The sequence below is a fragment of the Cavia porcellus genome, unplaced genomic scaffold, assembly GCF_034190915.1.
Source record: "Cavia porcellus strain 051 isolate PalLab524CR breed Dunkin Hartley unplaced genomic scaffold, mCavPor4.1 scaffold_5, whole genome shotgun sequence".
Lineage (NCBI taxonomy): Eukaryota > Metazoa > Chordata > Mammalia > Rodentia > Caviidae > Cavia > Cavia porcellus.
The window spans coordinates 84,607,416-84,632,675 of NW_026947488.1; the positions used below are offsets into that span (position 1 = coordinate 84,607,416).

At 43.2% G+C, this 25,260-nt stretch overlaps 2 protein-coding genes across 2 annotated transcripts in view; one reads left to right on the forward strand and one right to left on the reverse strand.

Moving 5' to 3' along the window:
* Schip1 (schwannomin interacting protein 1) overlaps positions 1–25,260 on the forward strand; it is a 761,845-nt gene that overhangs the window by 280,750 nt on the left and 455,835 nt on the right. The gene's annotated exons all lie outside the window — the stretch shown is intronic.
* On the reverse strand, positions 1,510–10,001 carry LOC134476133 (uncharacterized). Its single transcript, XM_063249260.1, has 2 exons — positions 9,938–10,001; positions 1,510–4,549 (listed from the first exon to the last, which is right to left on the reverse strand). Exon 2 carries the CDS (start codon positions 4,480–4,482, stop codon positions 2,608–2,610), a length of 1,875 nt encoding a protein of 624 aa, XP_063105330.1. The 5' UTR covers positions 4,483–4,549; positions 9,938–10,001; the 3' UTR covers positions 1,510–2,607.

Sequence of the window (25,260 nt, forward strand, 5' to 3'; positions counted from 1 at the left end):
CTCCTGCTTTGTTCAGATGGGCTGTTAGTTGGCTATTTCAGTCATCAGTTTTGGTAGTCATTTGAGATGCTCTGTGACTTAACTTCAGGAAGTGATTGGTTTTCACATAATGAAAGAAAGATACCACTCTTTGAGACGGTAGGTCATTTATACTGGGGTAATTTTTTTCACTTCTGACTCAATAATGCGAAATTACTCCTGTAATTTTATCCTTTCTTATCCTGTATTATTTAAACATCTTTTTGAATAGCGTATTATTAACAGGCCTGCTTCCTAGGTAAATTCATACTGATTTGTAACTTATAGATAGAGAAAAGAGTGCATGAATCACAAAGAGCAGAGTGAGAGAAGTGATCATAATATCTGTTCTCCGTAAGGAGACTGATCAGGCACTACATCTGTGCCTGGTCCTTACCAGGACCTGTGAGTAGTTGCAGTGTGCAGCCAGCAGGTAGGATGGGCCCTGGCAATGACTGGGAATGACAACGAGTCTATGAGGATAGAATTACTGATCCCTTTGGAAAGTAGGAGTCATCCCTAATAACAGTGAAAACTGCTCAAATACAAAGGCATTTATTAGGTGAAAAAAATCTTCTAGGCTGAAAAGAATTGCTTATAGCAGCCCTATGCATTTAAATTCTTACTACCTAATTTGGAGCACTGAGAGGAGCAGCCCAGGCACTGTGGAAAGTCAATCTCACTGTGGAAAGTCAAAGTATTTTCTAGGTATCAGTTTACTCACTGCATAGAACTGACTACTTGCTCAGGTATGGAGCTTCAGACAATCAGTTCTAGCCATAATAAGGTAGCATGTAGAAGTATATGGAGAATAAAAATAATTTACTCATGAGGCTGTGTAGTTGATCTTCAAGGATCTTTTCCTGGAAGTACAGCACAAACAGATTTTTGACTCCTGGGATGTTACTAGTTTTTGTTACTAGATTGTTTCAAACTTTCAAAATATATTGGAGCTGCTGTATCTCATCTCTAACCAGTTGTGCAAACAAAAGCTTTCGAGGGAGGAAGATGTTATAAATCTGCATCTTTCTGTTGCACAATGTGTTAATTGATGTCAGGTCCTAGGTTCATAGACATCTTGTTTTTATCCCCCAATCCATACCTGAAGAAAACTCAGAGCTCTCTCAGGCAAAAAAGAAGGTAATTGAAAGCAAAACTGGTAGCTAGATCTGTTCACTATCATCTGGTTATTATCACATAGACCCAGCCTCTCGAAGGCTTTGTATCTGAGAAGTTGACCTCTGAAGTCACAGTGACAATTCATAATGTCCACATCTAAATCAGAATTCCTACTGTGGCTCTTTTTTTTTTTTAATTTTTATTTAAGGAGAAAAGAAAAGAAAGAAAAAAAAAACAGTGAAGGGGTACAAGTTATACAGATTTACAGAATAAAAAAATGCACAGTAGGAAATCACTAGTTAATGGATTACATATTGCCTTCTTTGTCGGTGTCGATCCCGGCCGGCAGGAAAAAACACACGACGCGAGTAGTCGGCGGATAGCCTCTGGTTTATTTTCTCTCTCCGTACGCCCTGTTCCGGGATCTCGGATCCCGCCTGAGGGAAGCCTCCTCTGGTCCGTTCCCTACGGCTCCTTGTGTGCTTCTCTCAGCAGTCCCTCTTCTTGGTGTGTGTTTTTTCCCCAGGGGTGGTGTCAGCATATATATGGACACATCGACCAATCACATCAAAGTAGGCAAGACGAGCTGATTGGCCAGCGTCAGCTGTTGCTGGGCAGACTAGCTTACAGGGCGTGTTGTTTACTAGCTAGGGAGCAGGAAATGGGCGCCATCTTGGCATACTCGATGGGAGGGGTAATCTAGCTCAGGCTTCACTCCTCACCACAGGCCTCATATCACTCGGTCGATGGGAGGGGCAATCTAGCTCAGGCTTCACTCCTCACCACAGGCCTCATATCACTCGGTCGAGCTCCCAACATCTCCCCCTTCTTTATTTATTAAGATAGTGTGGTCTGTGGGTCCATGTGAGGTGTCTGGGAGTGGGCCTATTTCGCAGGCCGAGGCATGAGAGAATGTAGAGGTCTATACCCTGCTGTGCATCACCTTGTCTCGTACATATCCTTGCGCCAGGACCATGCTCAAGGTGAGTGGTTCATTTTTTCGCAGGGCCAGGCTTTTGTGAACCGAACCTGGATGCATATAGACATTCATTCCTGCCTTCCCCTCAACCCTCGAGGCGGATGGCACTGCAGTACCCTTGGTCTCGCATCTCAATGCCATAACTCTTACTCCCTAGAGGACCCTCGGAGTAGAGCCTGTCTTAGGTTGATCAGGAGAACTTCTCCCGTCTTACCCGTCGTTGGCTTGCCCACTCAACTCTTAAAGCTTATATCTTGGGGGAGACACGGAGGGGTCAGCCGAGTGACATTTGAGGAACCGCGTAATCACTAATTACCAACCATAATCCCCGTTCACTACAATCACTAATTACTATTTTCTAATTATCAATGGGAACACGCCTTAAGCGTGGGGTCCTTCTAGTCTAAGTTCGCAGCCGCGACGGGGAAGGAGACGTACGTAATAATACTAGAACATCCGTAAGAATAATGGCGAGGGCAGCCACGTACTGGTTAAAGGAGCCGTGCCTTTCTAGCCTGAGCCCAGAAAACGCTAGGTGTGGAATCCCCTTGACTCTGGGCCAGCAACATCATCAATGTCATATGTGTCTTTTGGGTCGCCCTTATCGACCGCAGGCACCTAAGAGTCACGAGAGTGACAATCACAAGAGCAAGAATGATCCCATACGCAAGAAGTGACGAAGGTTTGAAGAAGGAGCCTATCTGGCTTAGGACATCATCAAAAAAGGAGGCTGTAAGTATAGGCACCTCTATCTGATCTAGCTGCCGGATAGTCATATCCAGGCGCACGCTAGCGTTCCAAAAGGAAGAATTATAGGTGGTGAGAACATAATCCTGAAATTGCCTGTAAGCCGAACGGTTGACCTGGATGGGGGTAACGCACAACTGGGTGAATGCCCATCTGGCGTCACATAAATTGTTAGCCACCTCCCAGAGTCCCTGGACTTCCTGAGCGATTAGGTCGATCTGCTGCTGTAACGCCATTATGGCGTTGTGCTGGAGTAGGTTGACTTCTTGTTGCTCCCTCAGCGCCAGGGAGGTGGTGTCTGTAAGATTGGTAAAGGCCTGAGCCATCAGCGTAGACTGGGTCAGAGCAACGGCAGCCGTCACAGCCGTCGCAGTCAGAGTCACGAACAGTGCTGTCAGGGCCGCTGTGATCCCAAAATCTCTCTTACGTCTGAGCATGGGTAGTTGGTCCTGCTGATAGACGGGATGAACCCAAACAGATTCGTTAAAGGGAACCCACATCAGTGGGGGTCGAAGAGCCAACATAGCATACGGGAAAGACCCATTCCAGCAGTTCCCTGTAAAGCATGGTTGGTTACTGCACTTAAAGGAGATGTCAGCAGAGAATACCCATAAGTAGGGCGGTTTTACGCATGCAGCCTCAGAATTAAGGGTGACATTGGTGGTTCCATTAGAGGCAGAAGCGTTAATAGCGAGCATGGGTCTTAAGTCCATGCAGGCTCCGGTGGAGAGGCACAACCAATTTTCATTAAGGGGGAAGGGGAAGCTTATTGCCCACTTGTTGTTCACTCTCAGGTAGGACTCCCACCAGGTCAACGCGAATATGTTGTTACTACCGGATGGAGGAGAGAACCGGGACCACCAAGACATGTTTAGATGAGTCACTCCCACGCCGTCGACAGTACAGGGCTGCCATGAAAGTTGTGACAGGTCCACCATCTGTCTTTTTCGGCTTGGGGACACACGGTATGGGCATGTGGGGAAATCGGGACGGGTGTGCATGGCTGCTCGGGGTTTGCAGGTTGAGTTAAAAGTGATGACTCCGCCGCTAAGTGTGCCAGCTTTAAAACATCCAGGCGAATGCAGGGATGGGACAGACAACCTCACCGTCAGGGAGGTATTGTACCATTTTACAAGGAGGGGCAGGAAGCTAACGCAGGATCCCCGGTGACACGAGGGGTTACTATTAGTGGAAAAAATGACCACGTCATTGGTGATGGGAAGGTCAAAACGTATGGGTCTGATGGTTAACGGTGTATCTGGTATGCAAGGCAATCTGGCGGAGCAGTTTTTTGCATACAACTTTGGGAGAGAGGGGGCTGTGGTGGAGATAGCGGCTAGCGCTGGCGGATGATGTATTGCTGCCCACACCAAGTCTGCTCCTATTTCAGTAGTGGTGGTGAGCATCAAAACCAGAAGGAAGGGGGCTGCCGGAAGGCAGCGTGGCCTAGCCACTCTGGCTGCACCGTACCCTAAAAGAGAGCCAATTACTATCGAGAGCATAATCATTACTGTGTCCCATAAGTCATACGGTATTCCTCGGTCGAGCAGCAATATCCTGGTCGGACCGATCTTGATTAGGCTGTCCGCTGCCGTTGAGTTTTGGAGTGTCTCCTGCATTATGTTTCGTTGGATTCGCCACGCGCGTCAGCCGTTCTGGGACCCACAATGGTTCTCGTCCTGGTTCCTGCGGGAAAACACAAACCGCACCTCGGTTCCAGCTAACTACTGGATCCGGGCCCATCCATTGTCCCGTCAGGACATCTTTCCATTTCACCCATCCCCTATTGCCAGGAGATGGATTACAATGTTCCATGGCCGGGGAGTGATTGTTGTTATTCAGGTTCAGAAAATTGTATGTGAACAGTGCCATGGAGAGCCGTGCCTTTGGGGGCAGGCCCTGACTTATTCCCCCTTTTTGTTTTTGTAGAATATCTTTAAGGCTCCTATGAGCCCTTTCAATAATTCCTTGACCTTGGGGATTGTATGGGATGCCATGTTTTAACTGTACCCCCATTTTTTCACAGAACTCATTAAAGGCTCTGCTTGTATAAGCTGGTCCATTATCAGTTTTTAATATTTTTGGTTTGTCCCATGCGGCCCAAGCTGTCAGGCAATGATTGATTACATGAGACACCTTTTCGCCAGTTTCAGCAGTCGCAAATATAATATGAGAGCAGGTGTCCGTAGAGACATGAACATATTTAAGAGATCCGAATTCTATCATATGTGTGACATCCATTTGCCAAGTGTCGCCAGGAATCAATCCCCTGGGGTTAACTCCCGTTGATACGACGGGTGTGTATGTGGCGCAAGAGCCGCATAACCGTACGATGTCCCGCGCGTCAGCCCTGGAAATGTGGTACTGGTTGGCTAACGTCCTGGCGTTGACATGAAATCTGTCATGAAACAGACGGGCTTGTTCTATTGAAGATAACATATTGAGTATCCACAACGGGCGAGTGGCCACGTCAGCTGCCGCATTGCCCTGTACCATGGGCCCTGGCAGGCGCGTATGTGCTCTTATGTGAGTGATGTATATTTTGTTGTGTCTATTTATCAGCAGAGTCTGGATAGACAAAAACAAATTAGTCACTTTGGAGGTTGGCTTAATCGGGCCCGCAGTCTCAAGGACCTGCATGGCATTAACAACGTATTTTGAATCAGAAACAATATTAAGGGCCCCTGGGAACTTCTCGAGGACGGTTTGTACAATTTGTAACTCTACCACCTGTGGTTGATCTGGTTCAAATTGTATGCTGATCGGAGGCATACCTGAGACCACATAGGCCCCTATCCCGGTTTTTGACCCGTCCGTATAGATCGTTGTTGCAGGAGTAAGTGGTGTGGACGCGGTGATTTTTGGAAATATCACCGGATGTTGAGTAACAAACTGTAGTATGGGGTCCCTGGGGAACTGGTTGTCTATCTCCCCAAGAAAAACACATCTCAGGATGGCCCACGTATCTATACAAGCAGTCAGGATTTTTATTTGAGAAGCGGTATAAGGTACCCGAATAGCATGGGGTGCAGAGCCAAAATGTTGGATAGCCCTGCCATGTGCCTCCAAGGCCAGGGAAGCGACCGTTTCCGGATAATGTTCGATAATCTTGGCAGGTGAGACCTTAGGGTGCACCCACAAAAGTGGTCCCTTTTGCCAAATCACTGCCGTAGGTTGAGAAACGGTCTGCAACAAGCAGACCTCAAAAGGCTGTTCTGAGTCAATTCTCCGCAATGCAGCTGTACTTAGGGCTTCCTCTATCTTTCTCAGAGCAACTCTGGCTTCCGGGGTGAACTCCCTGGGGGAGGCAATATCCGGGTCTCCTTTCAGGAGGTCGAACAGGGGCTTTAAGTCCGAGTTAGGGATGTGTAAATAAGGTCTGATCCAGTTTATATCTCCCAGTAGCTTTTGTATGTCATTCAAGGTCCTTAGGCTATCTGTTCTGATGGTTACCTTTTGTGGGGAAATCGATGTGGGGGAGACTTTGGTGCCCAGGTAGGTCACTATGTCTCCTCCCTGAATCTTGTCAGGGGCAATATGTAAATTTGCCTTTCTCAGGGCCCTGACCAATTGGCCAAGCATATCCTCCAACTCAGTCACATCTTTTGCACTGATTAGCAAATCATCCATGTAATGAATACATCTAATTCTGGGGAAGGCTTCACGCAAGGGGGCCAGTAGAAAATCAAGATACATCTGACACATGGTGGGACTGTTGGCCATACCCTGGGGTAATGTAACCCACTCGTACCTCTGATCAGGACTCTCTTGGTTAATGGTGGGTAGGGTAAAGGCGAATCTGTGGGTGTCCTCTGGATGCAGGGGGATTGAGAAAAAACAGTCTCTAAGATCTATGGCATAGACTGACCAGGACCGAGGGATGGCTGAGAGGGCTGGTAGTCCCCTCTGGATCGCCCCCAGGGGCTGCATCTGTGAGTTGACAGCCCTCAGATCATGGAGCAGCCTCCACTTGCCTGATTTCTTCCTGATAACAAAGACAGGGGTATTCCAAGGGGAGGTTGACGGCTTTACGTGTCCCGCCTGAAACTGGGTTTTGACTATCTCAGTTAATGCTAAAAGCTTCTCCTTGGGTAAGGGCCACTGAGGCACCCAAACTGGATTTTGAGATTTCCAGGTAATCTTAATTGGAGCGGGCAGGAGAAGTTTCTCAGTGACCCCTAGGAAAAACCCAACCCGTGTCTACCTTCCCTTTTTTCTACAGGTACGGGGGATGTCCGGCCCTGCAGGGCTGCGCCCAGGCCCTTGCCGGGGACATATCCCTGATTTTTGAGTATCCCTTTGGCTTGGGGAGAGCAGGTGGATGTAAGAGTGACATCCATCTGGGTGAGAACGTCTCTTCCCCACAAGGATACTGGCAGCTGCAAAACAAAAGGTTGAAAATGTCCTCGGTGACCTTCCTCATCACCCCAAGGCAGGGTCACGGCACTAACCTGGGGGGCAGCCACTATCCCCAATCCTTGGAGTGTGTTGTCAGCTGTGTTGGTAGGCCAACTAGGAGGCCAGTCTTTCTTGGAGACGATGGAACGGTCTGCCCCTGTATCTAGGAGTCCTGTTATCTTTTTTCCGTTAATCCTGAGCGATAGCATGGGCCTTTTATCAAGAGTCATATGAAGTCCTTCAAAAATTTCCTTAGAGGAGCCAAGTCCCTGACCCCCTCTAACCCGTTGACCGGACCGGGGTCTCTCATGGAGACTGGGGAACAGTAAAAGTTGTGCTATCTTATCCCCTTCATCAATTACTATGGTCCCTATATGAGATTGTACCATGATTTTGATGTTTCCTAAATAATCTGGGTCTACAACTCCAGGGATCACGGTAAGGCCCCGGAGGGCTGTGGAGGACTGTCCAATCACTAAACCAACTAGCTTGTCGGGTAGTGGTCCTTTGGAGGTGGTTTCAACCACCTGAACGCCCATATCGGGTGTTAATAGGAGTCTGGAGGCGACACAGAGGTCCACGCCTGCTGGCCCGGGGGTGGCCCCTGTGGGGGGGTGCCATCTTGTGTTGTCCTGTCTAGGGAGTGGGGGCCCGTCCGTAAGGAGGGCCCCCTCTGGCCGTTTTTTGGCTCCGTAGTCTCCCTGCCACTAATACGGTTCCCCTGGGCATCAAAAATAGATCTGCAATCTTTTGCTTTGTGAGAACCTTTACCGCACCTTTCGCAGGTTCCCGTTCGTCTGTCTGATTCCTGTCTCTTGGATATAAACTCCCCCTGTCCGGTCTTGGGGCAGTTTTTCCTTATATGGCTGGGATCCCCACACTGGAAACATCCCCTGGGCTTACCAGGGTGATTGGTCTTCTGAGGCCCTGTCTGTTGTAAGGCGGCGGCTAAAAGGGCAGCCACGCCTGAGTTGGATAATGGCCCCCCTATTTCTCTACAAATTTTAATCCAAGCCTCTATGTTTTTACCTTTATGGGGTGCTATGGCTGCCCTGCAGTCCTTGGTGCACTGTTCGAAGATTAACTGTTTAATAAGAGGAGCAGCAGCACTCGGATCTGAAAAGAGTCTGTCAGCTGCCTCCTGCATTCTGGCCACAAAATCCACAAAAGGTTCTGTGTTGCCCTGAACAATTTTAGAGAGGCATTGTGAGGCCACCCCTGTGTTGTTTACCTGCTTCCAGGCGCGGATGCCTATGTTATGTATCTGTTCATACACATTTGGAGGGAATCTAGTTTGATCTTGAGCGTACTGACCCTTACCCATAAGCATATCCTCATTTTGCCCCCTATGGCCCCTAGCCGCATTTTTTTCAGCCTGTTCGGCGGCAAACTCAGTATACCAGGCGCGCCAATCCAGAAAAGCCCCGGGGGCCAGGCAGGCTTTAGCCAGTTGGGTCCAATCACTGGGCGTCAGAAAGCCACCGGCAGACAAATTCTCCAACATAGTTATAGTGTAAGGAGCAGTAGGGCCAAATGTGGCAACCGCATTTTTAAGCTCCTTAATTTGCTTGATCTCCAGTGGTTCCCAGTAATTGGGTCCTTGGCCTTGCGCTAGGAGCACCGGATAAAGCCCACATTGTTCATACTCATTCGCCCCTTGAGGAATCTGTTCCATTCTAAATGTCCATCTACGAAAATACCTTCCCTGGGACCTTGGCATTTTTTCACAGGGTGGTGCCTCCCCATGAGATGTCTGTCCCTCCCTATCACAAAATTGTATCTCTTTGTAACATGGCCGACCAGTCTTTGGGGCACAAGATGGCGGGTCGCCAGGCAGACAAGATGGTGGCCCTACATGTGACAACGGTCCAGGCCACTCCCTCCATGGGGGGGTGACGGAGGATGGCCCCAGGCCGCCATCTCACCACAGGAACCGGTGTTTGGGACCTCCCAGGGTGGCGCGGAAGGCTCTACGGCTTTCCGTTGGGGAGTGCTCAGGAGTTTCCTTCCCTTCTCTAGGTCTGTCTGCATCTTGACTAGGTCTCTACGTAAAGCTGCAAAGGGATTAGGGGGGTCACTTGCCTCATTGTCCTCGCCTTCCGAGGTATCTGAGCCCGAGGAATCCGAGGCAGGGGGTACCTCTCTCTTGCCTCGCTCTCGCGAGCGCCTCCGCACGCTCCCTGCGACGGACCCCTCTCGGGAGGACTCCGAACGGGCCCCTTCAAAAGCTCGGCGGGCCTGAGAGAGCCCATCTGCGCTATCCTTAGCCCCATTCCTCTCCCCTTTGAGGCATGAATGAATCATCTCCCAGAGCGGCCGAACCGAAAGTGGGAGTCGGCGCTCCTCTTCTGCTCTTTCTAAATCCTTACCTAATTTCTCCCAGCAAGGTAGGGACAAGTGCCCCGTCGGCAGGAACCAGGGTGCCGCCTCATCTACTTGTTGGAGAAACTCCGTAAGTGTCTTGGAGCTCATTGATATACCTGAAATCTTGAGCAGGTCTTTCACCGCTCTTACCAGTGACTTGGAACTCTTAGTGGGTAAGTTGCCCATGCCTGTCACTGAGGAGTCCGTTCTCACCGTGTGAGGCTAACCTGCCACATACACGTGAGCTTGAGGGGAGTCTAAAAAGCCCTGTAGGTGCGCGCCACCCAGAGCCCAGGTTTATCCCCTACTCACCTGTCCTGCAGAGCAATACTGGAGCGTCGTCCGCCTCGCCTCGGGGGTGATCAGTTCCCCGTACGGGCCACCAACTGGCGGTGTCGATCCCGGCCGGCAGGAAAAAACACACGACGCGAGTAGTCGGCGGATAGCCTCTGGTTTATTTTCTCTCTCCGTACGCCCTGTTCCGGGATCTCGGATCCCGCCTGAGGGAAGCCTCCTCTGGTCCGTTCCCTACGGCTCCTTGTGTGCTTCTCTCAGCAGTCCCTCTTCTTGGTGTGTGTTTTTTCCCCAGGGGTGGTGTCAGCATATATATGGACACATCGACCAATCACATCAAAGTAGGCAAGACGAGCTGATTGGCCAGCGTCAGCTGTTGCTGGGCAGACTAGCTTACAGGGCGTGTTGTTTACTAGCTAGGGAGCAGGAAATGGGCGCCATCTTGGCATACTCGATGGGAGGGGTAATCTAGCTCAGGCTTCACTCCTCACCACAGGCCTCATATCACTCGGTCGATGGGAGGGGCAATCTAGCTCAGGCTTCACTCCTCACCACAGGCCTCATATCACTCGGTCGAGCTCCCAACACTTCTTAGAAATAATTGTTCAAGTCACAAAATTAAAGCTTGTAGAGTGGACATTCCACCAATGATACTGCAAACAGTTCTGTTCAATGATCCAATAAAACTCTGCGATATCATTTTCTATCTTATACTTTTAAATATACATGCAGTTATATAGTTTAGAGCACTTTCTTTTCCTCTCTTTTGTACAGTGACTATTACACATTTTGGATTTCATTGCTCCCACGGTTCTTGTTGCTTTTTTGGAAGAGAGTAAAACCAAATGTGACATAACAGAACAGAATCGGTCAAGTCAAAAGGGTGGACATAATAGATAATATAAAAACATAATACAAGGTGATCAACAATGGTTACCCTAATGCCTCCCGCTATTTCTAATAGAATTGCCTATATCATTAGTTGTAATACAATTGAACAAAACCGTAAAGAATAAAACCGACAAAACCAAAACATTGGAGACATTGTAGGTCTTCAAAAGTAGATAAAAGTCAACGAGAATGGGCGTTATAATGAATCTCATTATCTTCTCAGCTGATGCCTAAACTTTCGAACCTGATACTATCCAGCAAAACAGAATATAGGAACCTCAGTCAAAAACAAGATGGTGAGAGTAATACAGGGCTTCAAATCGAGATAATAGAAAGTCAAAGTGGGTTACTATATTATATCCTGCTATATTTTTCCCTGTAATTAAATGGATAAAAATAAAAAAGTAAATAATGGAGTGGAGATTGAGAAAAAAAAGAGGGCATAACAGCGAAACAGGGCAGATCAAAACATAACCATTTAAGCAGAATAGTGTTTCACCACCAGCCAATCCTGACCCAAAAATAGTTACCATATTGACTCCCTCCCTGAAGTCCTTGAGTACAACTTCATATACTGTAGCATTAAGTATATCAAAACAATGTAAATCCATTTAAGAGAATGACAGCATTATAGAGTATTTAGAATCGACTAACAGAAAATGAACAATGGTCTCTGCATAATCTCCTTGTCTTTAAAAGGTTTTTTCTTATACTATCGTACATAGTAAAATCCAATAAGATACAACCTGTTTAGACCATTGGAGACAGAAGAACAAAAGCTAGATGAGACTTCAAAACAAGATGGTACTAAATCAGCATTACCTATTAAGATGTCATTTTCTCCAAAAAAAGCTGTTCCTATCATCCAATCTTCTCTGTCTCATTTCTGTTGAGCTCTTTTTCTGTCAGTAGCTGTCAGTTTGTCTTCTTCGTTTTGTTCTCTGCTCTATTCGTTGTGGCCTCCCCGCCCCTATTTCTGGGTTCTTTGTATTTTTCTTTTTTTAGAATATCCTGCAATACTTTCTGTAGGGTTGAATTGGTGGTTGCAAATTCCCCCAGTTCCTCTTTATCTTGGAAGCACCTCGTTTTTCCATCAATTTCCAGGGACAGTTGTGCAGGATATCTCAATCTTGGCTGTAGATTATTATCTTTCAAAGCTTGAATTATTTCTCCCCATGCTCTTCGTGATTTGATGGTTTGTGAAGAGAAATCTGCTGTAATTTTGATGGGTCTTCCCTTGTAAGTGATCTGTTTCTTGTCTCTTACAGCTTTTAATATTCTGTTCTTGTATTGAATTTCTGGAATTTTTATTATTATATGCCTGGGTGTTTCTCTGTTAGGGTTGTAGGTAGCTGGGGTCCTGTATGCCTCATATATTTGAGTATCTTTACCTTTTGCTAAATTAGGAAAATTCTCCTGGATTATTTCTGTGAGTAGCTTTTGTAGTTCACTTGTTTGTGTCCCTACTTCTTCTTTTATGTTCTTAATCCTTAAGTTATGGCTCCTCTTATCATCTTCTTGTCTTTGTATTATTGCTGTGTGTTTCTTTGTTATTTTTAAGAAGTTTTTCATTTCATTCTCCCATGTTTCAAGTCTGCCCTCCAATTCAGATAGTCTGTCCTTAGTTTCTTTCAAGCTGTTATGCCAGTCTTGGGTAGACTCCTTGATTTCTTGATAGTCCCTTTGCACCTGCTTCACATACTCAATGCTTTCTCTGTTTTCTCCATCAAGCAATTCTCCCCTCTTTTTCTGTTCTTCCACTCCACCATCTGCTTTTTCCTGGGTGGTGCTTAGCATTTCTCTAACTATTCTGCATACTTCTAGCTTCAGGTCATTGATAACTTCATTCCTGAATTGGTCTATGAGGCTCTCTAAATGGCGCTTAATGTATATTGGTACAGTGTCCACTATTGCCTGATTCTCAGGATTGGGGGTCGAGGAGCCTTTTTTGTTGCTTCCCTTCCCCATATTTTCTGTTCCTTATAAAATGTAATCTTACACAGGAGGCCCGGCTTCCCTGCCTGTCAGCTACAGCTTGATCGAATTGCGCTGGCTAGTTGTTCCAGCTCACCGCTGCGCCCCAGGGAGTTGCGGAGGAGGCAGCCTACGCGGAAGTCGGTCGCTCCTCCGGGCCACCGTCAGGCTCTGGGATCTGGGCTAGGCCAGCCTAGGGAGTCCGCGAGCAGCGTCCCTCCGGCCAGGCACCTTTCACCAATCCCGTCCGAGAGAGAAATGCGCGGCTGCAGTTGCCACCGCGCCCTGCTCTTACAGGACTGCCCGCGCCCAGAAAATCCTCCGCTGGAGTCAAACTGCGGTAGGGAGTCAGTTCCTCGCTCACCTCGCCACCAGTCAGCCTTCCTTCCTGCCCGTCGCGTTTCCGAGACCGTTCCCAGACGCCCGTTCCCAGAGCTCGGGGGTCGCGTCTCTCCTTGCTGAGCCGCTGTGGAGGTAGCCGGTCGCTGCGCGGCGGGAAATCCAAACCGCGGTTTCCAATGGCGCGGAGTCGAGCCTCCGCACTGAGATTTTTCTGTTCCTATTTTAGCGCCAGGACTGTATTCCAAGTTGGATTCTCTCAGCTCAGTTCGTTCCTGAGTCAGCAGAGCATATCTCTACTGGTTCGTATCTCCTTAGTCCGCATCATTCCTGGCCTCAGAGCCGAGCCTTTAGAGAGCGTTCAGTAGTTGCTGTTGTCTGTCCGCCATGTTCTCCAGAGTCCCCTACTGTGGCTCTTGCTGGCAACATAAGATTCTTCCTGTTTCTTTCATAAATTAGGTGATAACTGTCCCTGCTTCAGTCTGAGTGAAAGGATTTTAATTATACAATGCACAGGAGCACAAAGCTTCATCTCTCAGGCTGCAGACAAAGGAGGCTCATGCTAAAAGCACATTAAACCTTCACTGAGATTGTTTACACATTTGTAAGAGTGTTTGTGGTGTCTCCGATAGCAAGGACAATAAATCAAAACCTTAGGATGTTCTTTTCATTAGCCAATGATTTTATAGCCTGTGGTGGCTTTTTAACTATCCATGCGTAAAATGGAGTGATATAATTTGTAATTACTGGAAATAACTAGTTTTAATTCCCCCAACAGGTATTTAGGGCTTTCATTTGATTCAGAAGATTCAAGTCATGTATTGAGAGTCCCCTATTAGCAGGCACAATCTATCGTGTATGCTGGAAGCATCCATGGGATTTTTCTTCTGACCTTTACTGGGGCTTGCTGCATTAATCCCTCTCCAGTCGACAGTTTTGGGGGTTTTGTTTTGTTTTTGGTGCTGGGAATCGAACTCACAAGCTAGTGCTTTTCAGATAGGCACTAATGCTTTTCAGATAGGCACTAATGCTGGCTATATCCCTGGCCCTATCCCTCTCCTTTCTCTGAGACAAAATACCTGATCCCTTCAAGGAGGAGAAGCCTCGCATTTTTGTAGGGTCAAGTCCTTGGTCAACTGATTCCAAGCCAGAAACATCATGGTAGACAGGCATAGCACAGAAAAACTGTTCACTTCATGGAAGTCAGAAAGCAGAGAGGGGAGGTATGGCCAAAAATATTCCCTTCCAAGTCATGTCCTCAGGAACCAACTGGGCCGCAGTGCCTAATGACTACAGTGAATTAATCAATCAATAGTTCTGTTCACTATCAATCCACTGATGAGAGTGATCCCGTGATCTAATTACCTTCCAGAGGCTTCTCATCTGAACTTTGTGAGTCTTTCAGACAACATTTCATATGTAAACCCTAAGTTACCATATTGCTTCAACAGAAAATATGGACATCTTAGTGGTAATGTTGATCACAAGCAGATGACAAAAGATAAAAGCGCCTTTCTCTTGGGGAAACAATGGCATGGAAAGAAGTGCTTGGCACATGCCTTACACCTCAAGAAGTGTAGAGGGAGGATGCAAGGAGAGCCAGGGGCATGTGTGCTCTCCTCCTATGGCTCCACCATGAACCAGCTATGTAGACTTAATCTTGTTACCAAATGTCTTGCAGCTTCATCACCTATAAAACTCAAACAGCAGTATCTGCTTTAGTCAGATGGGTGACATATCTGTGACGGTGCTGTGCATACTTTCTGCTTCACCTAACACAAACTCATACGTTTATTGTCTCTTTTGCAGCTTGGCCAGATACTATCCTGACTTTTCCTGTTCCCTTCCAACAGGAATCCATCACAAATCAAGAATATCATTGTCTCTTCTGGGATGTCAAATATCTTGTAGCAGCCATCACAATCCTAGATTGAGGCCTAGGATATTGATTTAATTTGAATTCAGATCCCAATCTGACAGTAAACATTAGAGAAAATATGACAAAAAAAAGAAAAATATAAAACTGCATTGAGTTTGAAATGCTGAGTCAAGTAGCCTTGAGCACAAATTTCTGGAAATATTTGTGCAGTTCCTTATACACACACATACACACACACGCACACGCACACGCACACACACACACACACACACACACACACACACACTGGCTGGCATGGCAAAGGGACATCACGGAGGAGAAACAGTTCATGGCAGGTATAAGACAATAGAAATAGCGAGCAGCAAGTGACAAATGACCCTCTGTCTACTGCTTATATCTTGTTCAAGGTGTCCAATATTAGAGTGGGTAGCACTCACATCCAGGATGTGGCACCCTGAATCCTAGCATCACACCATGAATCAATCCCAACATCACATCCTTGAGCCCAGCATCACATGCCCTAAATCTAGCCACCTCTGACGAGCTCCACCTATGACTGCGTGAGGCTTTGGAGGGATATCCAGATACAACCCATAACAAGGTTAGCATTGAACTTTACTTACTATAGGAATGCTTTTTCCCAAAATTCTTTCCCTTACCTTAACCCAAAAAATTGTTGTCATATTTGATGCCATTGTCTTAAACTCTGTAGCTAATTCCCCCAGAAACCCTCTTATATCAAAATTATGAATACATCTTCTCACATCCACAGGTATAGTCTAGTCTCAGCTACCATCATTTATGTTAGATTTCTGTTACAGGCCTCTTGTTTCATCTCAGTGCCTCTGGTCTATTCTTATCCCAATAACAAGAAAGATCCTTTAATACTTTACTCAGCAAGTTACTCCTTTGATCATAACTTTCCACTGGCTCTCATAACTCTCAGGGCCAGAACTCACATTCCCTCCCTGATCTTGCTTCTCTCCTCTAAGATCTCCTCTGCCTCCAGTCTATTTGCTTCCCACTTCACTCACCTGCTTGTTGCTGTTCTTCAAGCAACTCAGGTGCCTGCACCTTAGGGCCTTTGCATAGGTTGCTTCTTCTACCTGAAAGTGTCTTCCCCAAATATCTGCTTAGCTAATGACCTCATGTTTTTCGAGTTTGGGTCAAATTTTATATTCTTAGTGAACTCAACTCTCTGATTAAATATTGTAACCTGCCCCATTACCCTTCTCTAATATATCTTTTTAAACACCAATTTATGTATTATATCCATTATCTGGCTTTCCCTAGTAGGACTTAGGCTACCTGAGAGTAATCACCTATGTTTTATTTACTGCTCAATCTCATGGTGTATGATATTTTTCATCATGGCATTTTAAAGCAAAAAAAATTCCTCTATGAAACTAAGGAATTTTCAAATATTTTAATAGTAGGTTTTAACAAGGTTTGGAAATGTGGTCAGCCCCTTGCTATATTTTAGTAGGAATAACATAAGCACATTATGTAGGATAGTTGGCTGTTCAGTCACTTGTTAAAAACCTGGCAGTTCCACTACAGAAAACACTCCTGTGTTAATACTAGCACATATGCATTAAATACATACACAAAGGATCAGTGAAGTATTGTTTCTAATAGGAAAACAAACTGGAGCAATTTAAATGTTGCCATATTGTTCACAAACCAAGAGTAATACTGAGAAATTTTATGACTCTCTTGTTTGAATTGTTCAGAAAAATTTGATAACAATTGGAAATGGCCAAAAGAGATTTCTGGGAGTTCTTACAATGGATTATAGCTATTATTTAATGAATCATGTGGATTACCTTATTTTATAAGGGACCTTTATGTTCCTATTAAGTAAGTGACTTTATAACTCTGAAAAGCTAGAAGTTAAGCTGTAGAAAAATAAATATTAATGCAAATGATTCCTGTATAAAGGAATGCAAAGGAGTTCGTGTGTTATGCATCATAGAAATACCATTGACTTCTACTTTACAGAAAAATATAGCATCAGAGATATTACATTTAATTACACTATGTAATTTTACACTTGTTAACAAATTTATTTCACCAGTATTGATGACTTATATTTATATGTATGTATACAGCATATTTATCATATATGTGTGCCATTCATATGACTCATACATATGTATCATAAATATGTATGATCATACATGCATATGAATGATACATGTGCATATATCTCTATACAATTTATGAATTTTCAATTCAGATGGTCACTTTATATATTCATGACAGAACTGTACTTTTTGAAAGTATATGTCAACATAATATTATAGTAGCTGCTTTTTTATGACACAAGAAGTTTTTTATTGCATGATTGCTATGGCCTTATCCATCTGTTTCTATTCAAAATAGAAGTGAATTTTATGATACCCTGGACAAGAATAAGATTTTATTTAGTGATACTGTTGCATTTTCTTTTGGGACAATAGTAAAGCTATCTCTTGTATAAGAAAACAAGGTGAACCATAAAATGGTTCCTGGAGGTCTTCTGTTGTCTTTTCCCAAGTTTCTTCAATACAGACATAAGATGAAATTTATACTACTGGAGAAAGAATTACAATACCAAAATTCTGAGGCATTGCAGTGAACTCATTTTTTAAAAAATGAAACAAGCAAACAAAACCCTTCAATGCTTATGAAAACTAACATATTAGAAATAGACCTATAAGGATTTAAAAAAAATCTTTACCTCTTATTCTCTTTGCCAAGATGTAGTGCATCATGGGTACTAAATTTAACAACATAGAGTCATGCCCTGTTCTAATCCATTTTGCCACATATGGGTTGCTGAAACTGGCTATTTGTTGAAGCAGAAATGAGAGCACAGTAGTGAGATTTTGTCAGGCAATCAGCCGCTTCTTGCCACATAAGCAGTGTCTCATAGAAAGAAAAAAGTCAAGAAAGGAAATAATCAGAAGAGCGAGCTCATCTGTAGATTTTGGCAAAGTACCACTTGGCTCTTCCCTTCATACAATCAGTTAATCACCTTACAAAATGCCAAAATCATCAGAGTCTGAGCTGAAACAGCGATTTCAATTTTTTCTCTCCTTTAAATGTCTCCTTTTCAGTTATACATTATTTTATGAAAAATTGATGTCTTGCTAGTCAACATGATGAATGTTGGGACATGCAGGGAATAGTTTAAGGAGTTTGTTTTAACAGTTATGCATTTAAATTGTCCCATTATAGTGGACATGTTTCTGCTGCCAACAAAAAAATCAGTTCTTTAAAGTCCAGTTCTTCTAGGATTTTTTTTTTTTGCTGCTTTCAATCATTTTGATAGCGATCCTGATAAATTCATGAATTAAAATTATTTCATCCAAATGTTAGATTTCAAGGTTGTAGTTCAGGGTCTCCTTTTCTTTTATTGCAGAGCATTAATACATAGTACTGAAGACATTCAGAGTATAAAATATGATGCATTTTGTAAGGAAAACCTTTAGATACTGAGGCTCAGCGGGGCATTTGCCTGAAAGCAATTAGGTTGTGCAGTATGTCTATATAAAAATTTCTGCAACTCAATGGACTTTTATTCAATTCCAGTTCTTAGGTCAAGATCTAAGCTGTAGAACTCACTTATAGTAAATACATAATAAATATTTATCAAATGAATAAGTACAGGGACAGAGATTTAGCTCAGCAGCACAGTGCCTGCCGGGCAATTGGAAGGTTATGAATTCGATTCCCAGCACACACACACACACACACACACACACACACACACACACACACACAAAGAATAAGTATCTAAAAGCATTATATTCATACTTGTATTTCATAAGTGGGAAAATAACACAGGTAAATTATTTTTCTTCCCCTTTACCTTTCTTTCTCTGTACTTACTCCCAAATCCTGGACTTGTAGAATAACATATCTGAATCTTAAGAGCTATTAAAGTCAATTTCTATATTTTATGAATAGAGCAACTGTTGTTATGATGTTATGATTTGTGTCTGGATATCTCCCCAAAGCCTTATGTGATCATGGGATACAGGCTTTTCAGAAGTGGCTGAATCTAGAGTTTGTGATTAATTCATGGTCTAAAGCTAGTATTAAGGGTGTGAATGCTACATCAGCTTTAGAGCAGGTAGCCTGCATGCAAAATAAAGTACAAAAAACTTAGTCTCTTCTCTTCTCTTCTCTCTTGTTGCTTTTGCTGTCTTCTGTCACCATAAACTGTTGCCCCTCTGCCATGTGCACTTCTGCCTTGGAGCCAGTTGATTGTGGATTGAAACCTTTACAAATTGCAAGCTAAATAAGCCTTTCCTCTCCTTAATTTTGGGTGGTGGATATTTTGTCTCAACAATGAGAAATGTAATACGACTGCAACCAAGGGCTAAAGTTTTGAAGTGACTTACCAGTGACTTCACAGAAAGTTAGCAGTATAGTAGGCAGATGACTAAACCAAGCTGTAAGACAGTGACACTTACTGTGCTAGACACATACTGTCTTTTGTATGGGTTCTCATAGTGCCAACAAAGGATAAAACAAGAGTCTGGCCAGAACTGGTTTTTTCTATATTGGAAAAGAAAAAAAATATCAAAAGATGTTTTTAAAAATGACTGTACCTTTACAAGCACCTCAAACCTTGCAAGTGTGTTCTCAGCTGCCCGTCATAAGCTCGTGCCTATTTCAGTTTGCAGCAAGTGGAGTGATTTCTGATCCCTCAACAAAGATGTGCCTGTGGTAATGCAGTCAAGCCAGAGTCCAAGGCACTGTTCAATGAAGTCATGTAATAATGACTGAGAGTTAAGAAAACACACTTGTCAGGATTCATAAGGTAATCTGAAATTAAAGTAAATGAGTTAAGGCCTTGAGATCCACAGTAAAGTTATTGCAGTCAGGGGTGGTCACAGAAGAATTTAAATTTAGGTAATGAACTGTAACTTATTGGTTCATTCAAATAGTAGCTTTGGAAAAGCCATCATGACAGTAGAATAGTGAAAGGAAAAAGACAAAAAAAAAATGTATGACTGAATGCAGGAAGAATGAGGGAAGTAGCTGTGATGATGGTGGTCTCTGTAACTGACCTGAGTTCAGAAGATGAGGAAATACAGAAAAGTGAAATAAATTGGGAGGAATTTCAGAGTAAAATAGCCAAGACTTGATAATTGATTGAATGTGGTGAAGTGGGGAGTATGAGTTCAGGAGATTCCAAGATGAGTCTCAAGTTTCTGGCTCAATTGGCTGGGCAGATATGCCATTAAGAGGAATGGATGAGCCTGAAGAATGAACAGGTGTAGTGAGAGAGTGTTGAAGCCTTAAGGCAGCCAAGTGGGACTATTCCATAGATGGTCACATGAGCTATTTGGAACTTAGACATGCAGAAGATTATCCAAACAAGTGTGAACAATATGTCCAGGCTATAGCATAGTCTGGAGAACATGTAGTCTCTCTAATTTCATGCCCTACTGTCTGCCAATAGCTCGTATCTCACTCCAACTATATTGGTTTATTTGTTGTTGTTCCAACTCACTAGGGACACTCTAGCCTCAGGGTCACTGCAGTCGTTGTTCTCTCTGTCTGACATGATCTTCTTTCCAAATCTGCATGGCTAAATCCATTACCTTTTTCAAGGGTTTGCTCGAATTTCTGCTTCTCTATGTGCTCTCACCAAGACCACACTATTTACAATAGTGATTCCAGTCCCCTCTCTGGCCCATTACTAACCCTTTCTTCCTTGCTGCATTTGTTCTTTATTGCATGGTTCTCAACATCGTGTGTCATACAATAATATTATGTATTTACTCACTATATCTATTCCATATTATAGCTTTCTTGCTGTAAGAATAGAAGCTCCATAGAGACAAGGATATTTATTCACTAATATAACAGCCCAGAACAGTGCTTGTTATGCAATAGACATTCAATAAATATTTATTGACTGAATAAATATTTACTTAAATACCACTTTTACTGACTAATTGAAACACTGGAATGTCCATATGGGAGGTGCCATTCCCACCCTTCCCCATGCTATGTTAATCCAATGCACCAGATTCTTAAAATACTGATTCTCACTCTAATAAATACAAAAATTACCTGGAGATCTTGTTAAAATTAAGATTATGACTCACACAGTCACAGACTGGAGATTTTTTCATTTTTATTGAATTTCCAACAGTGCTAATACATGTATCAGTGGAACATAGTTTGATAGGAAATAGTGATTAAGACCTGCCAACGGGAGAAATTGTGTAATGGCAGACGCAGACTGAATGAGCACAGCTGGGGGCTGTTGAGTGCATTGAGGGCGTCCAGTTGTGCGACGATCCTGAGAGTCTGTTGGCTTGAGCGGACATGGTTCCTGGGGGCCGGGTGAGCAACCAGCCCTTCCTGTCTATGAGAGACACTGAGTGAGGCCAGTTGGGGAAACTGATGTAAAAAGAGGTTAAAATCTGAGCAAGACTGAGTTAAAAAAAATCACTATAGAGAACATCATTGGGGAGGAGCAAAGATGGCGGATAGATAACAACTGGCTACAGAGGCTCCCTGAGATAGTCAACTTAGAATTCGACATAATACAGAGTGAGTAGCCCCAAATGGAGATGAATTCTCTCATCCCAAGAAGAAATTAAGACATACCAACCATCTGAGATCCCACTGCGACTTGCCACAGTCCTGCTGCATCTTGCCAAGGTCCTGCCACTTCGACTCACTGGAGGCACAGTTACTTTGAGTTCAGGGGTTGATGAGCTGAACAGAGAGCTGTGTTGGCAGGGTGCCTACATTGACCTGTGGTGAGTGACGGGAGTGGAGCCATACCATAGAAAGGGGGCTCCTGTGGAGACATTCTGGGACCAGGCAGGACTGGCAAGTACAAAGGGCAGCAGTGACTTCAGTCAATTGTTTCCTTCCTGAACAGGATTGGTGGGGTGACCTAGGCCTGGGTCACCAGCTGAGACCCAGTAGGTTATCCAAAATCAAGTCCCTACAATGGTGGAAGTTTGACTGATTCAGAGGGGAGGCAGAGCAAGGTGGTGCAGTGTAGGCCACAGCAGCTTGACTGATCCAGAGGGAAGGGGCCAGCATATGCTGTCCCTGTCTGCAACTTACTAGCACACAGCAGTGTGAAGAGTCATCTAGCCAGCATGCTTCAGAAGAATTGTAACCAACAAAGAAAGAAACTGGGGACTCCTGGAAGAAGCAAAAAAGATGGGAAAAGGAAGCAACAACAAAAAGTCCACAGGTGCCAACCCTGAGAACATTGACTTAGGACAGGTAAATACAAAGGAGAATGAGTACAGCAAACATGCAATATCAGACACAGAGCCAGTGGACATAGAGAGATATATTCGGGACCTCATAGACGAGTTCAAAAAGGAAATATTTAGCCAAATAAAGCAAGATATAAGAAGATTAATAAAAGAGATACTAAGTACCCCTCAAGCAAACAGATGGAAGAAGAGAGGGACTCAAACAAAGAAGAGAATCATTTGATGAAGAATATAAAAAAATATAGAATGCATGAAGAAGACTCAAAGAGATCACCAGGAAATTTAAAAACTCTATGGAAAGATGGAAAATCAGCTTGAAACAAATTAAGGACAGATTATACAAACTGGAGGACAATTTTGCAATGTGGAAGTATGAAAGGGAAAACTTTTTAAAAATGTCAAGGAAACAAGCAATAACAATACAAAGGCTAGAAGACAACAAAAGGAACTATAACTTGAGAATAAAGAATGTGAATGAAGAAGTTGGGGTACAAACAACAGAACTACAAAGGTTATTCACATAAATAATTAAGGAAAATTTCCCAAACATAGGAAAAGGAAATGATATTCTGATATATGAGGCATACAGAACTCCAGCCACCTACAACCAAAACAGAGCTATATCCAGGCGTATAATAATCAAGATCCCAGAAATTCAATATAAGAACAAAATGTTAAAAGCTATTAGAGACAAGAAACAGATAACCTATAGAGGAAGGCCCATGAGAATAATGGCAGACTTCTCAACACAAACCATCAAGTCAAAAAGAGCCTAGAGTGAAATATTCCAAGCCCTAAAAGAAAACAATCTCCATCCCCAATTGATATACCCTGCTAAACTGTCTCTAGAAATTAATGGAGAAACAAGATGCTTCCAAGACAAAGAGGAACTTGGGAAATTCACAACCACCAATCCAACTCTCCTCAAAGAATACTGCAGGGCATTCTAGAGAGAGAGAAAAGTACTAGGACTCCAGGAACAGTGGCAGAGAGGCCTCAATAAATGAAGCAGAAAACAGAAGGAAGAAGATAACCAGACAACTGATGATAAAAAAAAAAAGAGCATAACAGAAATGAGGCAGAGAAGATTTTATTCAAAACTGATATGATTGATAATATCAAGTCTGAGAGTATAGGCAACCACACTGAAGATGACAAGACTCTACGATACACATTCTGGTTTTATAACCGCCAGTCTTTGAAGTTCTATACTATATACAAAGTTGTATTTTTATTAATGCTGTTATGTACTGATATATTCAATTATACTATGTCTGATGATATAGCCAATTCTATTGGAGACAAGAGGCAACACAGGAACCATGGTAGAACTCTTTGTACAACAGTCTTATATGTTTATTTTGTTTCATATGTTTATAGGAATATGCTTTGTTTTGTATTGCTTTGTTTTGTTTCTCCGTCTAATATAGAAAGGATAGAAATACATGTTAAGACTCATGCATGTGTAGAATCTATAAACAGTTTATGAGTATTGATCTTAGAACATATGATGAAATGAACAGATACTTTGAAGAAAAAGAGACACTAAAATACCCAGTGCTAATTCTGGAGTGTCATAATGTGAAACCCAGCAATAGTATTATTCTTTGTTCAGAGTGATATTAGCCTGCTTAGTTTTATTCAATCTCAACATAATTGAAGACATGGATAACAACATGTATGTTTAAGTGTATAGGATGGACAACCATATTTCTAAGTTTTTGTTGGATAGTTGAACAGAACTGGTTGCAATTTCACTGTTTGAATCCCCACTTTATATGCTCCACTTTAGTATCTTGAATAACTATTCGTAAGAAGACAATCTGTAATCATCAACTAGTGATTTCTTGCTGTTTATTTTATTCTTTGAAATTATATATTATTTCTACCCATTTTCTGTTTTGTTTAATCTTTCTTTAGATTAAATTAAAAAAAAATAAAAGACACTACAGTACCCAGTGCTGATCATGGAGTGTCATGATGTGAAATCCAGCAATACTATTATTCTTTGTTGAGAAAGATTTTAACCTGCTTTAGTTTGTTTAAACTAAACATAAATGAAGATATGGATAACTGCATGTATGTTTAAGCATATAGGATTGACACCATGTTACTAAGTTTTTGTTGGACAGTTGAACAGAACTCTTTACAGTCTCGCTGTTTGAATTCCCACTTTACATGTTCCATTTTTGTATCTTAAACATCTATTTGTAAAATGACATTATGCAAACATCAACTAGTGATTTCTTACTGTTTATTTTTTTCTCTGAATTTATGTATTATTTTTACCTATTTTCTGTTTTTTTAGTCTTTCTTTAAATAACATTTTAAAAAAGACCTGCCAACAGTCACAGGTATCTTTCTATACAGCACAGTCTTGTCACTTCTATAAAATAACCACAACATAATAGGAGTCTGAAAACCAGGTAATGATATAGTAAGATAATTGTCAGATATAATCATGGACACAAATTTTGGAAAGAGGGATGTTACTGTGACCTAAATTGCTGAGCATGAGAGGTCTGAGGTAGGCGTGAAGACAGGAAAACATCTGAATAGGTACTGGAAAGGAGCACGTTCAGTAAAGGAGAGAACTGTGCCATGGATGGTTGGGTGGCGACTAGATAAAAAGTGTTTGGTTCAGTTCCTATGACAGAACAGAGTGGTGTATTAAGCAATTGGAGTAGTAATACCTATGAGATGCCAGGTATTTTTTTGTGTGTTTTCCTAAGCTCCTCATCAACATGTAAAATAGCATTGTTATCTCCTGAGAAAGTGGTGGATCAGACAAGTTAAATAACTGGATTTGATTACACACAGAGTGATTGTTTGGTATTCAGTGCAGGGCCATCCAGTTTCAAAGCTCCTTCTCCTTCTACTCAAGTGTCACGCCTTTCAGAAATGAGTGAGGTCCTTGGCCTACAGAAGTCCCCAGGTTCTTCCAGTCTCTTGATAATTTGGAATGACAGACACTGCCTTAGCCTTCACTTCCCATCTTTCTTTTTATT

What these genes read in the sequence shown, in the direction of transcription:
- LOC134476133 (XM_063249260.1), bottom strand. Translation starts at nt 4,482, where the DNA reads ATGCAGGAGACACTCCAAAACTCAACGGCAGCGGACAGCCTAATCAAG.